This window comes from Schistocerca piceifrons, chromosome 7, assembly GCF_021461385.2.
Source record: "Schistocerca piceifrons isolate TAMUIC-IGC-003096 chromosome 7, iqSchPice1.1, whole genome shotgun sequence".
Taxonomy (NCBI): domain Eukaryota; kingdom Metazoa; phylum Arthropoda; class Insecta; order Orthoptera; family Acrididae; genus Schistocerca; species Schistocerca piceifrons.
Genome location: NC_060144.1, coordinates 388190897 through 388205297, shown reverse-complemented (window position 1 = coordinate 388205297; position 14401 = coordinate 388190897). Strand labels below are relative to the sequence as shown.

Here is a 14401-nt window from a genome sequence, read left to right as displayed (position 1 = left end):
AGCTGCACGACCAAGTCTATGTCTAAGAGTTAATCAGAAATTACGCTCCAGAGAAGAGGTATTATTCATATCACTTCCTACTTTGCCCAGTGTATATAATTTTGTGTGGCTTTTTCAGCTTCCTAGTTGTCACGATTTTGAGTCTGTGACATAACTTGTGAGATTGTGTTAACCTTTAAGCACTTTTCTTAAGCCACTTGCCTGGCAGTACGTCTGAGAGATCAAGATGTATAAGTGCTGTGTTCATGTTTGTAACATTATTATCATACCTACAGCATGGTGTTACGTTCAGATCTCAACCACCACTGCCTGCATACTATTTACGCCAATGAGCTTGCTTTCATCACATTGTCCTGAGATATGTGTGCTGATAATAGACTGTTTTTAGTGTTTTCCACCTCCATTCTGATGTTCAAATTCCTTTATCCAAAATGATTTCACGAGAACTAAATCATTATTCTTCCAAGGAAACCCATTTAAGTTTACTGAGCATTTCTGCCCCCCCCCCCCCCCCATGAACCACGGACCTTGCCGTTGGTGGGGAGGCTTGCGTGCCTCAGCGATACAGATAGCCGTACCGTAGGTGCAACCACAACGGCGGGGTATATGTTGAGAGGCCAGAGAAACATGTGGTTCCTGAAGATGGGCAGCAGCCTTTTCAGTAGTTGCAGGGGCAACAGTCTGGATGATTGACTGATCTGGCCTTGTAACATTAACCAAAGCGGCCTTGCTGTGCTGGTACTGCGAACGGCTGAAAGCAAGGGGAAACTACAGCCGTAATTTTTCCCGAGGACATGCAGCTTTACTGTATGATTAAATGATGATGGCGTCCTCTTGGGTAAAATATTCCGGAGGTAAAATAGTCCCCCATTCGGATCTCCGGGCGGGGACTACTCAAGAGGACGTCGTTATCAGGAGAAAGAAAACTGGCGTTCTACGGATCGGAGCGTGGAATGTTAGATCCCTTAATCGGGCAGGTAGGTTAGAAAATTTAAAAAGGGAAATGGATAGGTTAAAGTTAGATATAGAGGGAATTAGTGAAGTTCGGTGGCAGGAGGAACAAGACTTTTGGTCAGGTGATTACAAGGTTATAAATACAAAATCAAAAAGGGTAATGCAGGAGTAGGTTTAATAATGAATAAAAAATAGGAGTGCGGGTTAGCTACTACAAACAGCATAGTGAACGCATTATTGTGGCCAAGATAGACACAAAGCCCATGCCTACTACAGTAGTACAAGTTTATATGCCAACTAGCTCTGCAGATGATGAAGAAATTGATGAAATGTATGACGAGATAAAAGAAATTATTCAGACAGTGAAGGGAGACGAAAATTTAATAGTCATGGGTGACTGGAATTCGTCAGTAGGAAAAGGGAGAGAAGGAAACATTGTAGGTGAATATGGATTGGGGGGAAGAAATGAAAGAGGAAGCCGCCTTGTAGAATTTTGCACAGAGCATAACCTAATCATAGCTAACACTTGGTTCAAGAATCATAAAAGAAGGTTGTATAGCTGGAAGAATCCTGGAGATACTAAAAGGTATCAGATAGATTATATAATGGTAAGACAGAGATTTAGGAACCAGGTTTTAAATTGTAAGACATTTCCAGGGGCAGACGTGGATTCTGACCACAATCTATTGGTTATGATCTGCAGATTGAAACTGAAGAAACTGAAAAAAGGTGGGAATTTAAGGATATGGGACCTGGATAAACTGAAAGAACGAGAGGTTGTAGAGAGTTTCAGGGAGAGCATAAGGGAACAATTGACAGGAATGGGTGAAAGAAATACAGTAGAAGAAGAATGGGTTGCTCTGAGGGATGAAGTAGTGAAGGCAGCAGAGGATCAAGTAGGTAAAAAGACGAGGGCTAATAGAAATCCTTGGGTAACAGAAGAAATATTGAATTTAATTGATGAAAGGAGAAAATATAAAAATGCAGTAAATGAAGCAGGCAAAAAGGAATACAGTCTCAAAAATGAAATCGACAGGAAGTGCAAAATGGCTAAGCAGGGATGGCTGGAGGACAAATGTAAGGATGTAGAGGCTTGTCTCACTAGGGGTAAGATAGATACTGCCTACAGGAAAATTAAAGAGACCTTTGGAGATAAGAGAACGACTTGTATGAATATAAAGAGCTCAGATGGAAACCCAGTTCTAAGCAAAGAAGGGAAAGCAGAAAGGTGGAAGGAGTATACAGAGGGTTTATACAAGGGCGAAGTACTTGAGGACAATATTATGGAAATGGAAGAGGATGTAGATGAAGACGAAATGGGAGATACGATACTGCGTGAAGAGTTTGACAGAGCACTGAAAGACCTGAGTCGAAACAAGGCCCCGGGAGTAGACAACATTCCATTAGAACTACTGATGGCCTTGGGAGAGCCAGTCATGACAAAACTCTACCATCTGGTGAGCAAGATGTATGAGACAGGCGAAATACCCTCAGACTTCAAGAAGAATATAATAATTCCAATCCCAAAGAAAGCAGGTGTTGACAGATGTGAAAATTACCGAACTATCAGTTTAATAAGTCACAGCTGCAAAATACTATCGCGAATACAAGACAACTGCTCTTATGTCTATAATGGAACTTTTCCCTGATAGGGCTACTAACAAATTTTCTATCACACAGATATCTACCTATAGTAAAAATAAGTGTTAAACTAAGAAAACTACAGCCATATATCAAAAGAATATTTTTCGTTGCAATGTAGCAAGTTGAATTAAACTATAAAGCGATGTAGCATGTATGGACATCTTGGCGGAAGCATACGTCACATTTACAGGCACGTGCTCAAGTGCATGCCTTAGTAGTTCATTGGTTCAGACGGGGTAGCTTGGGCTGCAGCACGGTACTCTTGTCACAGCGCCATTAGCTTCCACACTCTGGTAGTGGACAGTTCCATATTCATGTGTGATACAGTGGTTGTTGACTTAGATGGCTGAGGAGCTGGCCAAGCAATGGACTCTGGGCATAAAATAGCGCGAGTACCCGTGCAGATATATAGCAGACTTACTGTCGTGATTCATAAGATCATCTCGTGTCATATCCTGTTATCCACTGGTGTCTCTCTTCGGCTTCAAACGCTGGGTCCACTGTTAAGATGCGCTGTGGTACATCTATTGATGACAGTTTTTTCGTCTCGAAATGCATCACACAACAAGGTTACAGACCACCACTGTTGTAATACGTTGTTCACTTCATTGCTTATATTCGTACCAATTTTGATAGTCAGGATTCAGCTTTTAAATTAGTATAAACGTGTTTAGCTGACAAATGTGCTTGATACACGCCTGGTGCATATAAGATTGACGAGTCTTTGACAGAAATGGGTTTTGATTATGAGCAAAGCAAGTTACTGATGGTTTAACGGCTTCTACTCATATCACACATTAAATTTTGGTTGAGAATTTTTAAAACATGTCGTTTGAACATTCTACAGCTTAAGTCCTCCCAGAGGAAGGTGTGTTTGAATTTTTAATTTCCCTACAGGATGAATGTATGGGCCGGTGAGCAACTGTAAACTTAGAACTATTTTGAATTTCCCTCCTTTTTTGAGTATGGGTTAGAGCATAAGTGTGATTCTTGCGTTTTAAAAACTACTCCATTTTCACTTTGTCACAAATAACTTACTTGCAGCAGAAAGTGAAACTACTATCCTGGATTTTGAATTTCCAGCAACTGTTACCTTAGGGCAGATGTGTTCTATGGTTATGTAGGAGATCATCAAGCATTTTCCGCACAGTGTATTTAATTTACTGCTGCTGATTGGAGAGTTACAGTGGGTGGCGTGGCACTGTAGCCCCCCTGCAAGGCAGAGTACCTGCTAGCACTCCGTCAATGGAGCGGCATGGCTGGGTGGCACTTGCATTTGCGAAGATACCACCGCAGTGGACTTGGTGCCTGGAGGCTTCTAAGCAGGCTGCAGGAGATCTCTTGCTGCATATTTGTTTAAATGAAGATGCAGTTGTTTCCATTCTACTAAACGCGCACACACACACACACACACACACACACACATACACACACACAAAATCATTGTTTAAACAGCACACATAGGGCAAGTGAACTTAGGGTGGCAAATGTCTGAACATGGAAGCTGAGTTTTAAATGTAAGGCAAGTAGGTTTTTCATTTTCGCACCATTTTACACCTAGTATAATTCACATTTGACCTCATAGTGTTGCACTAAAGCCTACTATTTTGGATCCTGATGCCATCGAGTTGAGGAAAATCCAGAAAATATGATAACCATACAAGCTGCACCAATATCCTCACTTCCACCATTTTGGATTTTTCACCAATAGGATAATTGTCCATCTTGTTTCTTCTTCTTTTTTTTTTTTTTTACTTTCTTGCCATTTTCTACTTAGAAAATCTGACCTATGTCGTCGGGGATAGGAGTGGGGTGGAGAAATCTGTAATCTTACGAGGTAACGTCATCGACGATGTCATCAGAAATCTGGCAACAATGCAGACTGCACCAGTAATGGTACAGTTATACTTCTCGCCTGATGTGCGAAAAAAAAAAACTACGTTTTGTTGGAGGCTGCCCATTACGATTTGTCTTGTTGAAACATCAATCACAAAGTTATTTCATTCGACGAGTCTCGAGTGCCAGTGGGAGAAGATACGGTACAATCTCTTCATAGAGCACTTCCGACGTCTGTCGAGTGAAAATCTATCAGTGCTGCCCTATTTACGTGATTTGCATGTTTTAATCAAAAGTTTATCTGAAATAAAAGTTAGCTGGTGATAGCATAATGAGTGATGAGTCACATTTCATTGAGATATTTGTTTCATTCTGTAAGGTAAATGCTACGAGAGAAAGAACTGTATTTGACGCTAATCGATGGATGAATGCATCTGATAATTGAAAGTTGTTGGTTCTGGACACTTTCTTGATTATTGGCCCTCTAACTTCTTCTTGTAGTCGCTAAATCTAAATATCTGTTGATCGCTTAATGTATGGTATTACAGATGCTTACTGGTACAAATATTATCGTTTGATGTAAGTTTCCATGAAAAGTGGTGCATACGTTCTCCTTAAAAGAAGCACTGCTACCTTCTATCATTTTTAATTCATTTCTTAATGTTGGTATGCTACTTTGGAAACAAACTGGACTGTGATTCTGATGTTAAACAGATTTGTGGTTAGGTGATCGGTCTGTAGTTTTACTTCGTCTCTTCCTTCTGATTTACTTTAGGTTCATGTGTGTATAGTGCATGTTTTTCAGCAAGAAGAACTAAATGCTAGTTTCGTGATTCTGTGTAAGCTGCTGCAAAAAGTGGGAGGGGGAAGTTGGTTGCAGTTTACCTGGTGGCCATCCCAAAGGGGATGTTCCTAGCTTAGCAGTGCTTTGCTGGCCTGGAGTCGATACTGCGTCCAAGCACTGCATCAGCAGGCGCTGTTTTGGCGCTGTAGGTGGAGCACCCCACTTGTAAAAGGCAGCAGTGCCTGTGGATACAGGGCTCTGTCGACAAATGTAGGGATGGACAACGCTTGCACTTCGGCGAGGGTGTATAAAGATTGTCAGACGATGTCTTACGGGCACAGAAAACATGAAAGCTTTTTATCGTGTGCTTTACTGGAGTGTTGGGTGAAAATATTTTCGCCAAGATAGCATTTTTTATGCTGCCTGAGGAGCAGAGACCACTTCGGCTGCGCTCTGTTTCGTATTTTTGTGCGAGCAAAAGGCACCAGTCTGGCGTCGAGCCTGGGAAAAGATTTGAGCACGTGCTCATTCAGAAAATTTCCTTAGGTGGGAGATGTAACTTCGTCTTTAAACTTTCCATTGGGCAGAAGCTTTGGAGCTAGCCTTCGGACTGGGGAAAGAAAGAGCAAGAAATTATAATACCAAACCATGGAGCTGGGAAGAAGCGGAGTCTCGGGGTGATTATGTGGTAGGCATCCTTGCAGTAAAGTTGTTTTGTGTCTTGACCTTCATTACGCACCTCTCGCACCAACTACTGGATTAAAAATGTCACACTAATGAACTGCGAAAGGGGAAGGGCATGAAAGCGAGAGACATTTAGCCATCCCGCAATTGATGTTTGGGGCTCATCCGGTTGTGGTAGTGGGCGTGTTGCAGCAGTAGTTTCTGGCACTCAGTTGGTAAGACGTATCTGAGGCACGGGGATTCGAGACCATGATGAAGGTTAGCTGCGTTTGGACCATAGTTTGGTTGTATTCATTCTGTATTCGTCATTCTGTACTGTTAATGTTCGCTTGGCTAATCAATGATTTACTGGACAAAATTTGGTGTCTCAGAGTATGTATAATACGAGGTGAATTCAAGTTCTAAGGCCTCCCATTTTTTTTCTAATTAACTACTCACCCGAAATCGATGAAACTGGCGTTACTTCTCGACGTAATCGCCCTGCAGACGTACACATTTTTCGCAACGCTGACGCCGTGAGTCCATGGCAGCGGCGAAGGCTTCTTTAGGAGTCTGGTTTGACCACTGGAAAATCGCTGAGGCAATAGCAGCACGGCTGGTGAATGTGCGGCCACGGAGAGTGTCTTTCATTGTTGGAAAAAGCCAAAAGTCACTAGGAACCAGGTCAGGTGAGTAGGGAGCATGAGGAATCACTTCAAAGTTGTTATCACGGAGAAACTGTTGCGTAACGTTAGCTCGATGTGCGGGTGCGTAGTCTTGGAAAAACAGCACACGCGCAGCCCTTCCCGGACGTTTTTGTTGCAGTGCAGGAAGGAATTTGTTCTTCAAAACATTTTCGTAGGATGCACCTGTTACCGTAGTGCCCTTTGGAACGCAATGGGTAAGGATTACGCCCTCGTTGTCCCAGAACATGGACACCATCATTTTTTTAGCACTGGCCGTTACCCGAAATTTTTTTGGTGGCGGTGAATCTGTGTGCTTCCATTGAGCTGACTGGCGCTTTGTTTCTGGATTGAAAAATGGCATCCACGTCTCATCCATTGTCACAACCGACAAAAAGCAAGTCCCATTCGTTCTGTCACTGCGCGTCAACGTTGCTTGGCAACATGCCACACGGGCAGCCATGTGGTCGTCCGTCAGCATTCGTGGCACCCACCTGGATGACACTTTACACATTTTCAGGTCGTCATGCAGGATTGTGTGCACAGAATCCATAGAAATGCCAACTCTGGAGGCGATCTGTCCAACAGTCATTCGGCGATCCCCCAAAACAATTCTCTCCACTTTCTCGATCATGTCGTCAGACCGCTTGTGCGAGCCCAAGGTTGTTTCGGTTTGTTGTCACACGATGTTCTGCCTTCATTAAACTGTCGCACCCACGAACGCACTTTCAACACATCCATAACTCCATCACCACATGTCTCCGTCAACTGTCGATGAATTTCAATTGGTTTCACACCACGCAAATTCAGAAAACGAATGATTGCACGCTGTTCAAGTAAGGAAAACGTCACCATTTTAAGTATTTAAAACAGTTCTCATTCTCGCCGCTGGCGGTAAAATTCCATCTGCCGTACGGTGCTGCCATCTCTGGGACGTATTGACAATGAACACGGCCTCATTTTAAAACAATCCGCATGTTTCTATCTCTTACCAGTCCGGAGAAAAAAAATCAGAGACCTTAGAACTTGAATGTACCTCGTATATCTGTCACGTTTGCGTACCCACTCACACAACATGCAACTAATGATAAAGTATGAGGTTGCCTTTCAAATCCAGTATGGTATTATTAATTTGTTCACCCACTGTCAGAATGTTCTTGCCAACCTTGTATTATACTAGTTAACTGTATCAATTTTTGTACATAGTATAATGTCATTATTCCCTCATGCTTCGCCATATGAAATTAGTGTACCTTGTTGTTCGCATGTGAAAACGTACAGGGGGAATAAATGTTATAATTCCCCTGGACTCTGGATTTAAGTATTTGGAAATTGTATCGCATTTCATATTAGGTCTTATAAATGCAGAGATTTTGAAATCGTTTAAATCTTTTATTTTCATTAAAATATTTAGCGTTCCTTTGCCTCACCATTTTAATAACTAGTTGTGTTCATGGGAGCAGTCAGTCAAACATAGGTCCAGGCGGAGCCGACACTTTTTATCGAACTGCCGTTAGTAGTTCGGTCAGTGTCTTGCAATTTCTTTAGATCTTCGGGAACAGTAAATAATGAAAAATACTATGATATGATCAATTTCAAAGATGCTGCAAAGGGCAATACCGTAACAGGTATCTTACATGCATTCATTGTGGAAATAATTATAAAAATACATTCTTAAATGGGTCAAAAAAACAACGTTATTGTCATACCTTATGGTGTGACTCAGTATTCTTCTCAGTCTTTTTTGCACGATTACGCTTCGTATTTTCGAGGATGTAGATCTTCTCTTTCTCTGAGACTCTGGGGTGAGATTCCGGCTCGTCGTACACAAAATAAAACCAGGGAAGTACTGAGAATATTGTGATGCCACCGTATATGTAAAAGACAGAAGTCCACCCCAGATTCTTCACCATGGATCCTGACGACGCCATTGAGAGCACAGTACCTAGATACGTTGCTGCAACAGAAAACAACTGAATTAACTGCTGTTGATTGATGTTAAGAACAATGAGGTGCCACAAGGAAGGTAAATGTGGTCTTCGTGATCAGTGGCATAGTAATTTGCTTGATAATACACACATGAAAAAAAGTTTTGCATCACCCTGGTTCCGAGAACTCATGAAGATAGACGTTGACTGTGGATATTGTATCACAGACACAGTCTCTTTGACTGTTCAGAGATGTCACTAAACCCGCTCAAAGACGTAAACAACCATGCATGAGCAGAGCCTATTAGCCGATCAGTTCCAGCCATTCCACCAGGAAAGAGGTACACGGCTCGTGTTGTCTGTAGTTCATCCATGCCTAGACGGTCAATACCGCAGTTCTATCGCGTTCGCATTGTTACTTTGTGCCAGGAAGGGCTCTCAGCTAGAGAAGTGTCCAGGCGTCTCGGAGTGAAATGGTTCAACTGGCCCTGAGCACTATGGAACTTAACTTCTGAGGTCATCAGTCCCCTAGAACTTAGAACTACTTAGCCCTAACTAACCTAAGGACATCACACACATCCATGACCGAGGCAGGATTCGAACCTTGGAGTGAACCAAAGCGATATTGTTCGGACATGGAGGAGACAGAGAGAGACAGGAACTGTCGATGACATGCCTCGCTCAGGCCGCTCAAGGCCTACTACCGCAGTGGATGACCGCCACCACGGCTCGGAGGAACCCTCACAGCAACACCACCATGTTGAATAATGATTTTCGTGCAGTCACAGGACGTAGGTAATAGGGTGCATGAGGTGCAACTTCACTCCCGACGTCCATGGCGAGGTCCATCTTTGCAAACACGACACCATGCAGCACGGTACAGATGGATCCAACAACATGGACCGCTCAGGATTGGTATCACGTTCTCTTCACTAATGAGTGTCGCATATGCCTTCAACCAGACGATCGTCGGAGACGTGTTTGGAGGCAACCCGGACAGGCTGAACGCCTTAGACACACTGTCCAGCGAGTGCATCAAGGTGGAGGTTCCCTGCTGTTTTGGGGTGGCATTATGTGGGGCAAACATACGCCGCTGGTGATCATGGAAAGCTTCATAACGGCTGTTCAAATGGTTCAAATGGCTCTGAGCACTATGGGACTTAACTTCTGAGGTCGTCAGTCCCCTAGAACTTAGAACTACTTACACCAAACTAACCTAAGGACGTCACACACATCCATGCCCGACGCAGGATTCGAACTTGCGACCGTAGCGGTCGCGCGGTTCCAGACTGAAGAGCCTAGAACCGCTCGGCCACACCGGTTGGCCGTAACGGCTGTACGATACGTGAACACCATCCTCCTACCGATAATGCAACCATATCGGCAGCATATTGGCGAGACATTCGACTTCATGGAAGACAATTTGCGCCCCCATCGTGCACATCTTGTGAATGAGTTCCTTCGGGATAACGACATCGCTCTACTAGAGTGGCCAGAAGGTTTTCCAGACAGAAACCCTATCGAACATACCTTGGATAGATTGAAAATGTTGTTTATGGACGAGGTGACATACCAACCACTCTGAGGGATTTACGCCGAATCGCCATTGAGGAGTGGGACAATCTGGACCAACAGTGTCTTGATGAACTTGTGGATAGTATGCCACGACGAATACAGGCATGCATCAGTGCAAGGGGACAAGAGGTATTAGAGGTACTGGTGTATACAGTAGTCTGGACCACCACATCTGAAGGTCTCGCTGTATGGTGGTACAACATTCAATGTGTGGTTTTCATGAGCAATAAAAAGGGCGGAAATGATGTTTGTGTAGGTCTCTGTTCCAATTTTCTGTACAGGTTCTGGAACTCTCGGAAGTGAGGTGATGAAAAACTTGTTTTGATCCTTGTACAATTAAACAAAAAGACATTACATCACAATTTATGAACTGTGAGCGTAAAATGTGAACAATTTAAACAATGATATATAGCTTAACGAACTATTCAAGAATAGAACTACATCTACATACACTACCGCACTTTGGTTTCAATAAATCTAATAATTGAAATCTAATTCCCCGGATAAGGAGCAGCACAACAACCAAAGGAACAGCACAACACTGGTAAACAAATATTTTTATGCCCTTGTTTTCGTCTACATGCAATATTACCCGGAAGAGCGTCATGTACGTACAGAACAGTTACCTGAAATAGTATGTTTGTTGACCTTTGTGACGAAAGAGTTCTCATTCTCTCTAGTCTTGTGTCATCCGCAGTCTACTTCAGCCAGTGGTACATTACATACTGTATAGTTACCGGACTTCAGTTCCTTAGTAACAGTTGGTAGTGTGCACATCGTTATTATGACTCCAAGAATGGAAATATCCATAGACAAACGTGTTGCAGTTGTAGAACTCAGACAAGCAGGTTTATTGATTTCCCAAACTGCGAAAAAATGTGGTGTTTCTATAGGGAGAGTGCAATACACCCTTCACCGCCGGAAGGGAACAGGTAGTAATAAGGACCTACCACGACCTCCTAAAACCACTAAAAATGACTAAAAATTCATCAGAATTACTAGTAAGAGGAATTGGTTCAAAAGAGGAGCACAAATTCGCGCAGAACTGATAGAAATGAACAAGAAAAGTGTATCAGTTGCAACAGCACAAAGGAGACTGATTGATGACGGCTTCAAAGGACGTGTGGCAGCAAGGAAACTCCTTCTGAAGCCCATAAATAAAAAGATGACACTCGAATCGGTAGGAAACATAGTATGAGGACACACGAAGAGTGGGAGGAAAATTTACTCAAAGATGAATCGAAATTCGAGATTGTTGGCAGCAGAAGAACATTTTTTCCGTCAATCTGAAGGAACAGGAGTGGCTCAGTAGTGCATTATACTTATAGATAAACATACTGGGTGTTCTGTTACGGTTTGGGAGTGTTTTTCAGGGTTTGGATTGGCGACGTTGTAAAAATACGAGTATAAGGATGTATGGCCCAGATGCATTATCACCGTATACTTCAGTATCATACGATGTCATGCAGATTGCACTTAACGGAGGAAGAGCTCACATTACATCAGTATAATGAACGAAGAAGAAAAAGATTTACATGATCTGGTGTATGGAATGAACAGTCTAATGAGTACAGAATATGGATTGAAAGTAAATCGAAAAAAGAGAAGTAGCAGAAACGAGAACAGAGAGAAAGTTAACATTAGGATTGATGGTCACGAAGTAGATGAAGTTAAGGAATTCTGCTACCTAGGATCAAAATAACCAAAGACGGACGGAGCAAGGAAATCAAAAGCAGACTAGCACTGGCAAAAGGGGCATTCCTGGCCAAGAGAAATCAACTGGTATCAAACATAGACCTTAATTTGAGGAAGAAATTTCTGAGAATGTACGTTTGGAGCACAGAATTGTACGGTAGTGGAACATGGACTGTGAGTAAACCGGAACAGAAGAGAATCGAAGCATTTGAGATATGGTGCTACAGACGAAGGTTGACAATTATGTGGACTGATAAGGTAAGAAATGAGGAGATTCTGCGCAGAATTGGAGAGAGAAGCAATTTGTGGAAAATACTGACGAGAAGGGACAGGATGATAGGACATATGCTTAGACGTCAGGAAATGACTTTCATGGTATTAGTGACAGTTATAGAGGACAAAAACTGTAAAGGAAGACAGAGATTGCAATACATCCAGCAAATAATTGAGGAAGTAGGTTGGAAGTGCTACTCTGAGATGAAGAGGTTGGCACAGAAGAGGAATTCGTGGTGGGAAGCATCAAGCTAGTCAGTAGACTGATGATTCAAAAAAAAAAATCACCGAATGGCCTTCTATAACAAGTACGTTGCATTGAAGAAGAAACTGAAGGTACTAAAAGATGTGGTGTGGCCGTCCCGAAGTCTTGACTGTAATCCTAGTGAAATGGTCTGAGGTAAAGTTGACAGACATATCTGGAAATTTCGCATAATAAGCAAAGAAAGTTTCTGGAATGTTGTTCAGCACACTCCCTGCTGAACATGTAGTCTGACAATGCAGTGACAGCATGCTTCGAGTTTGTGAGGCAGTTGGTGAGTCCAGGGGAGAATACTTTTATGGAACTGACATATAGTTTTTCTGATTGTATTATTTATGTTTAAGCAAACATAATGATATTTTTGGAGAAATAAAGTTTTGTTTGTGTCCATAATTGAAATATCAGATAACAGTCATGTCCTATTGAAATTAATCAGCGTTACTGTATATTCTCTGCAAGCCACTATACAGTGTTTGGTGTAGGGTAGTACGTATCAAAATCAGCGATTTTTTGTCCTATTCCATTCAAGTCCTCAGCGAGGGAAAAATGACTATTTATATGCCACAGTACGTGACCTAATCTCATTTTTTCTTAACCTTAAAACCTACGTGAGGCATACGGTGATCGCAGCAGGACTGTCGTACAGTCGTAATCGAAGAGCGATTCTGTGAGTTTTATACAACATGATTTTGTTGGAGAAACCTCCATTGTCTGCTAAAGATTGCCAGTTAACTTCCCCGGGAATCGATGTTCCACTGTCGTTGGGGCTCTTACGACTTGCAGCCATTGCAATAGCGCATTTCTGAATTCGTTCGATTTCAGGGGCAGAATGCAGGAATTTTAATGGTTATTTCCTGCTCTCACTAATATCACTTCTCGGAAATGTGCTGCTTCTTGCCAGGACTTTCCACAAGTTTATTACCAAAAGGTGCTCGAAAACCCCTGCTTCATTGGAGAATGAACAGCCCGCCATGCTCTGACCGCAAACCAGTGAGGCCTGGTACAGAGATATCAACCCACTTTTTTCGGACTGAGAAAACCCTCTACACAGGATTACCGGAAATCAGCTCTGGTACACACAACAGCCAAGAGGACGATCCAACGCTGGGGCGAGGAATAGTATGTTTTACGAGCTGTTGATTTATGTTATGGGCATTATCTGGCATTCATCCACATTTCAAGAGAGCTCTATACAGTAAACAAAGATGAAGTTTTGTTTAAGTTTTTTTCGTTCTTGACAACATCTAATTTCAGTACTTTCCTGTAGACAAAAGAATAATCAGCACACTCACTTTTAGTGCAGCTGACCTTATCTGAGAAATCGTTTGTGTGTATTAAGAACATTACCGATCCTGTTACGTTTGCTTGGGGCACAATCGCTGTTAACTTTGTTTCTGTGGACCGAAAACTAAACTAAAATTCAGAATCTGGTTTAGCATATATAAGGCTTTCCACAAGAATATCCCTTATTTCATGTGGGTGGCACATAACTGATGCACTGTTGCAGGTCGATGGCATGCACCAGCATCTCCTCAGTGAACATAACTGTTAAAAACTTTTCCTCAAATACAATTTTTTCCTTTTTTCCATCAACAACATTCATGAGACACTCCTTCTTTCCAATCTAAATTACTCGTACTTTCCACATAACACAAGTCTTTCATCGATGCAAGCAGCGATTATGGAGTATCTCACCCAACACGTTAATCTGATATTTTATTTGAGGTGAACATCTTAGCTGAATCGTCCCCCCCCCCCCCCCCCCCCCCCCCTCATGGTTCTATCTCTGGCTGATAACTGTTAGAGAAAGCATTACCAAAATTACGCGTGAATAGCTCGTGAATATTTCCTTATCTTCAATGTTCACTTTTTGTATTGCTGAACCAAAACAAAATAAATTTGAAAAAGTAAGTAGTCTAATCAAATGTAACTACATGGTTTCAGAGATCTTTCACAGTGGCCTATGTCTGTGATGTATACATGCCAACTGAAGTGACGAATGAAAATTTATACCGAAGACAGGATTCGAACCTGGGTGCCCTACTCACTGGGCACATGCACTAACCATTATACCACCGATGCAGAGTGACTTTGTACAATCGGA

The 14401-nt window shown here is 42.3% G+C and overlaps 1 protein-coding gene across 1 annotated transcript in view; it reads right to left on the bottom strand.

Moving 5' to 3' along the window:
- LOC124805724 (sialin-like) overlaps positions 1-14401 on the bottom strand; it is an 89512-nt gene that overhangs the window by 23359 nt on the left and 51752 nt on the right. The window contains exon 5 of the mRNA XM_047266294.1: positions 8274-8521. Coding sequence (XP_047122250.1) covers positions 8274-8521 — 248 coding nt within the window. The remainder of the gene's footprint in view (positions 1-8273; positions 8522-14401) is intronic.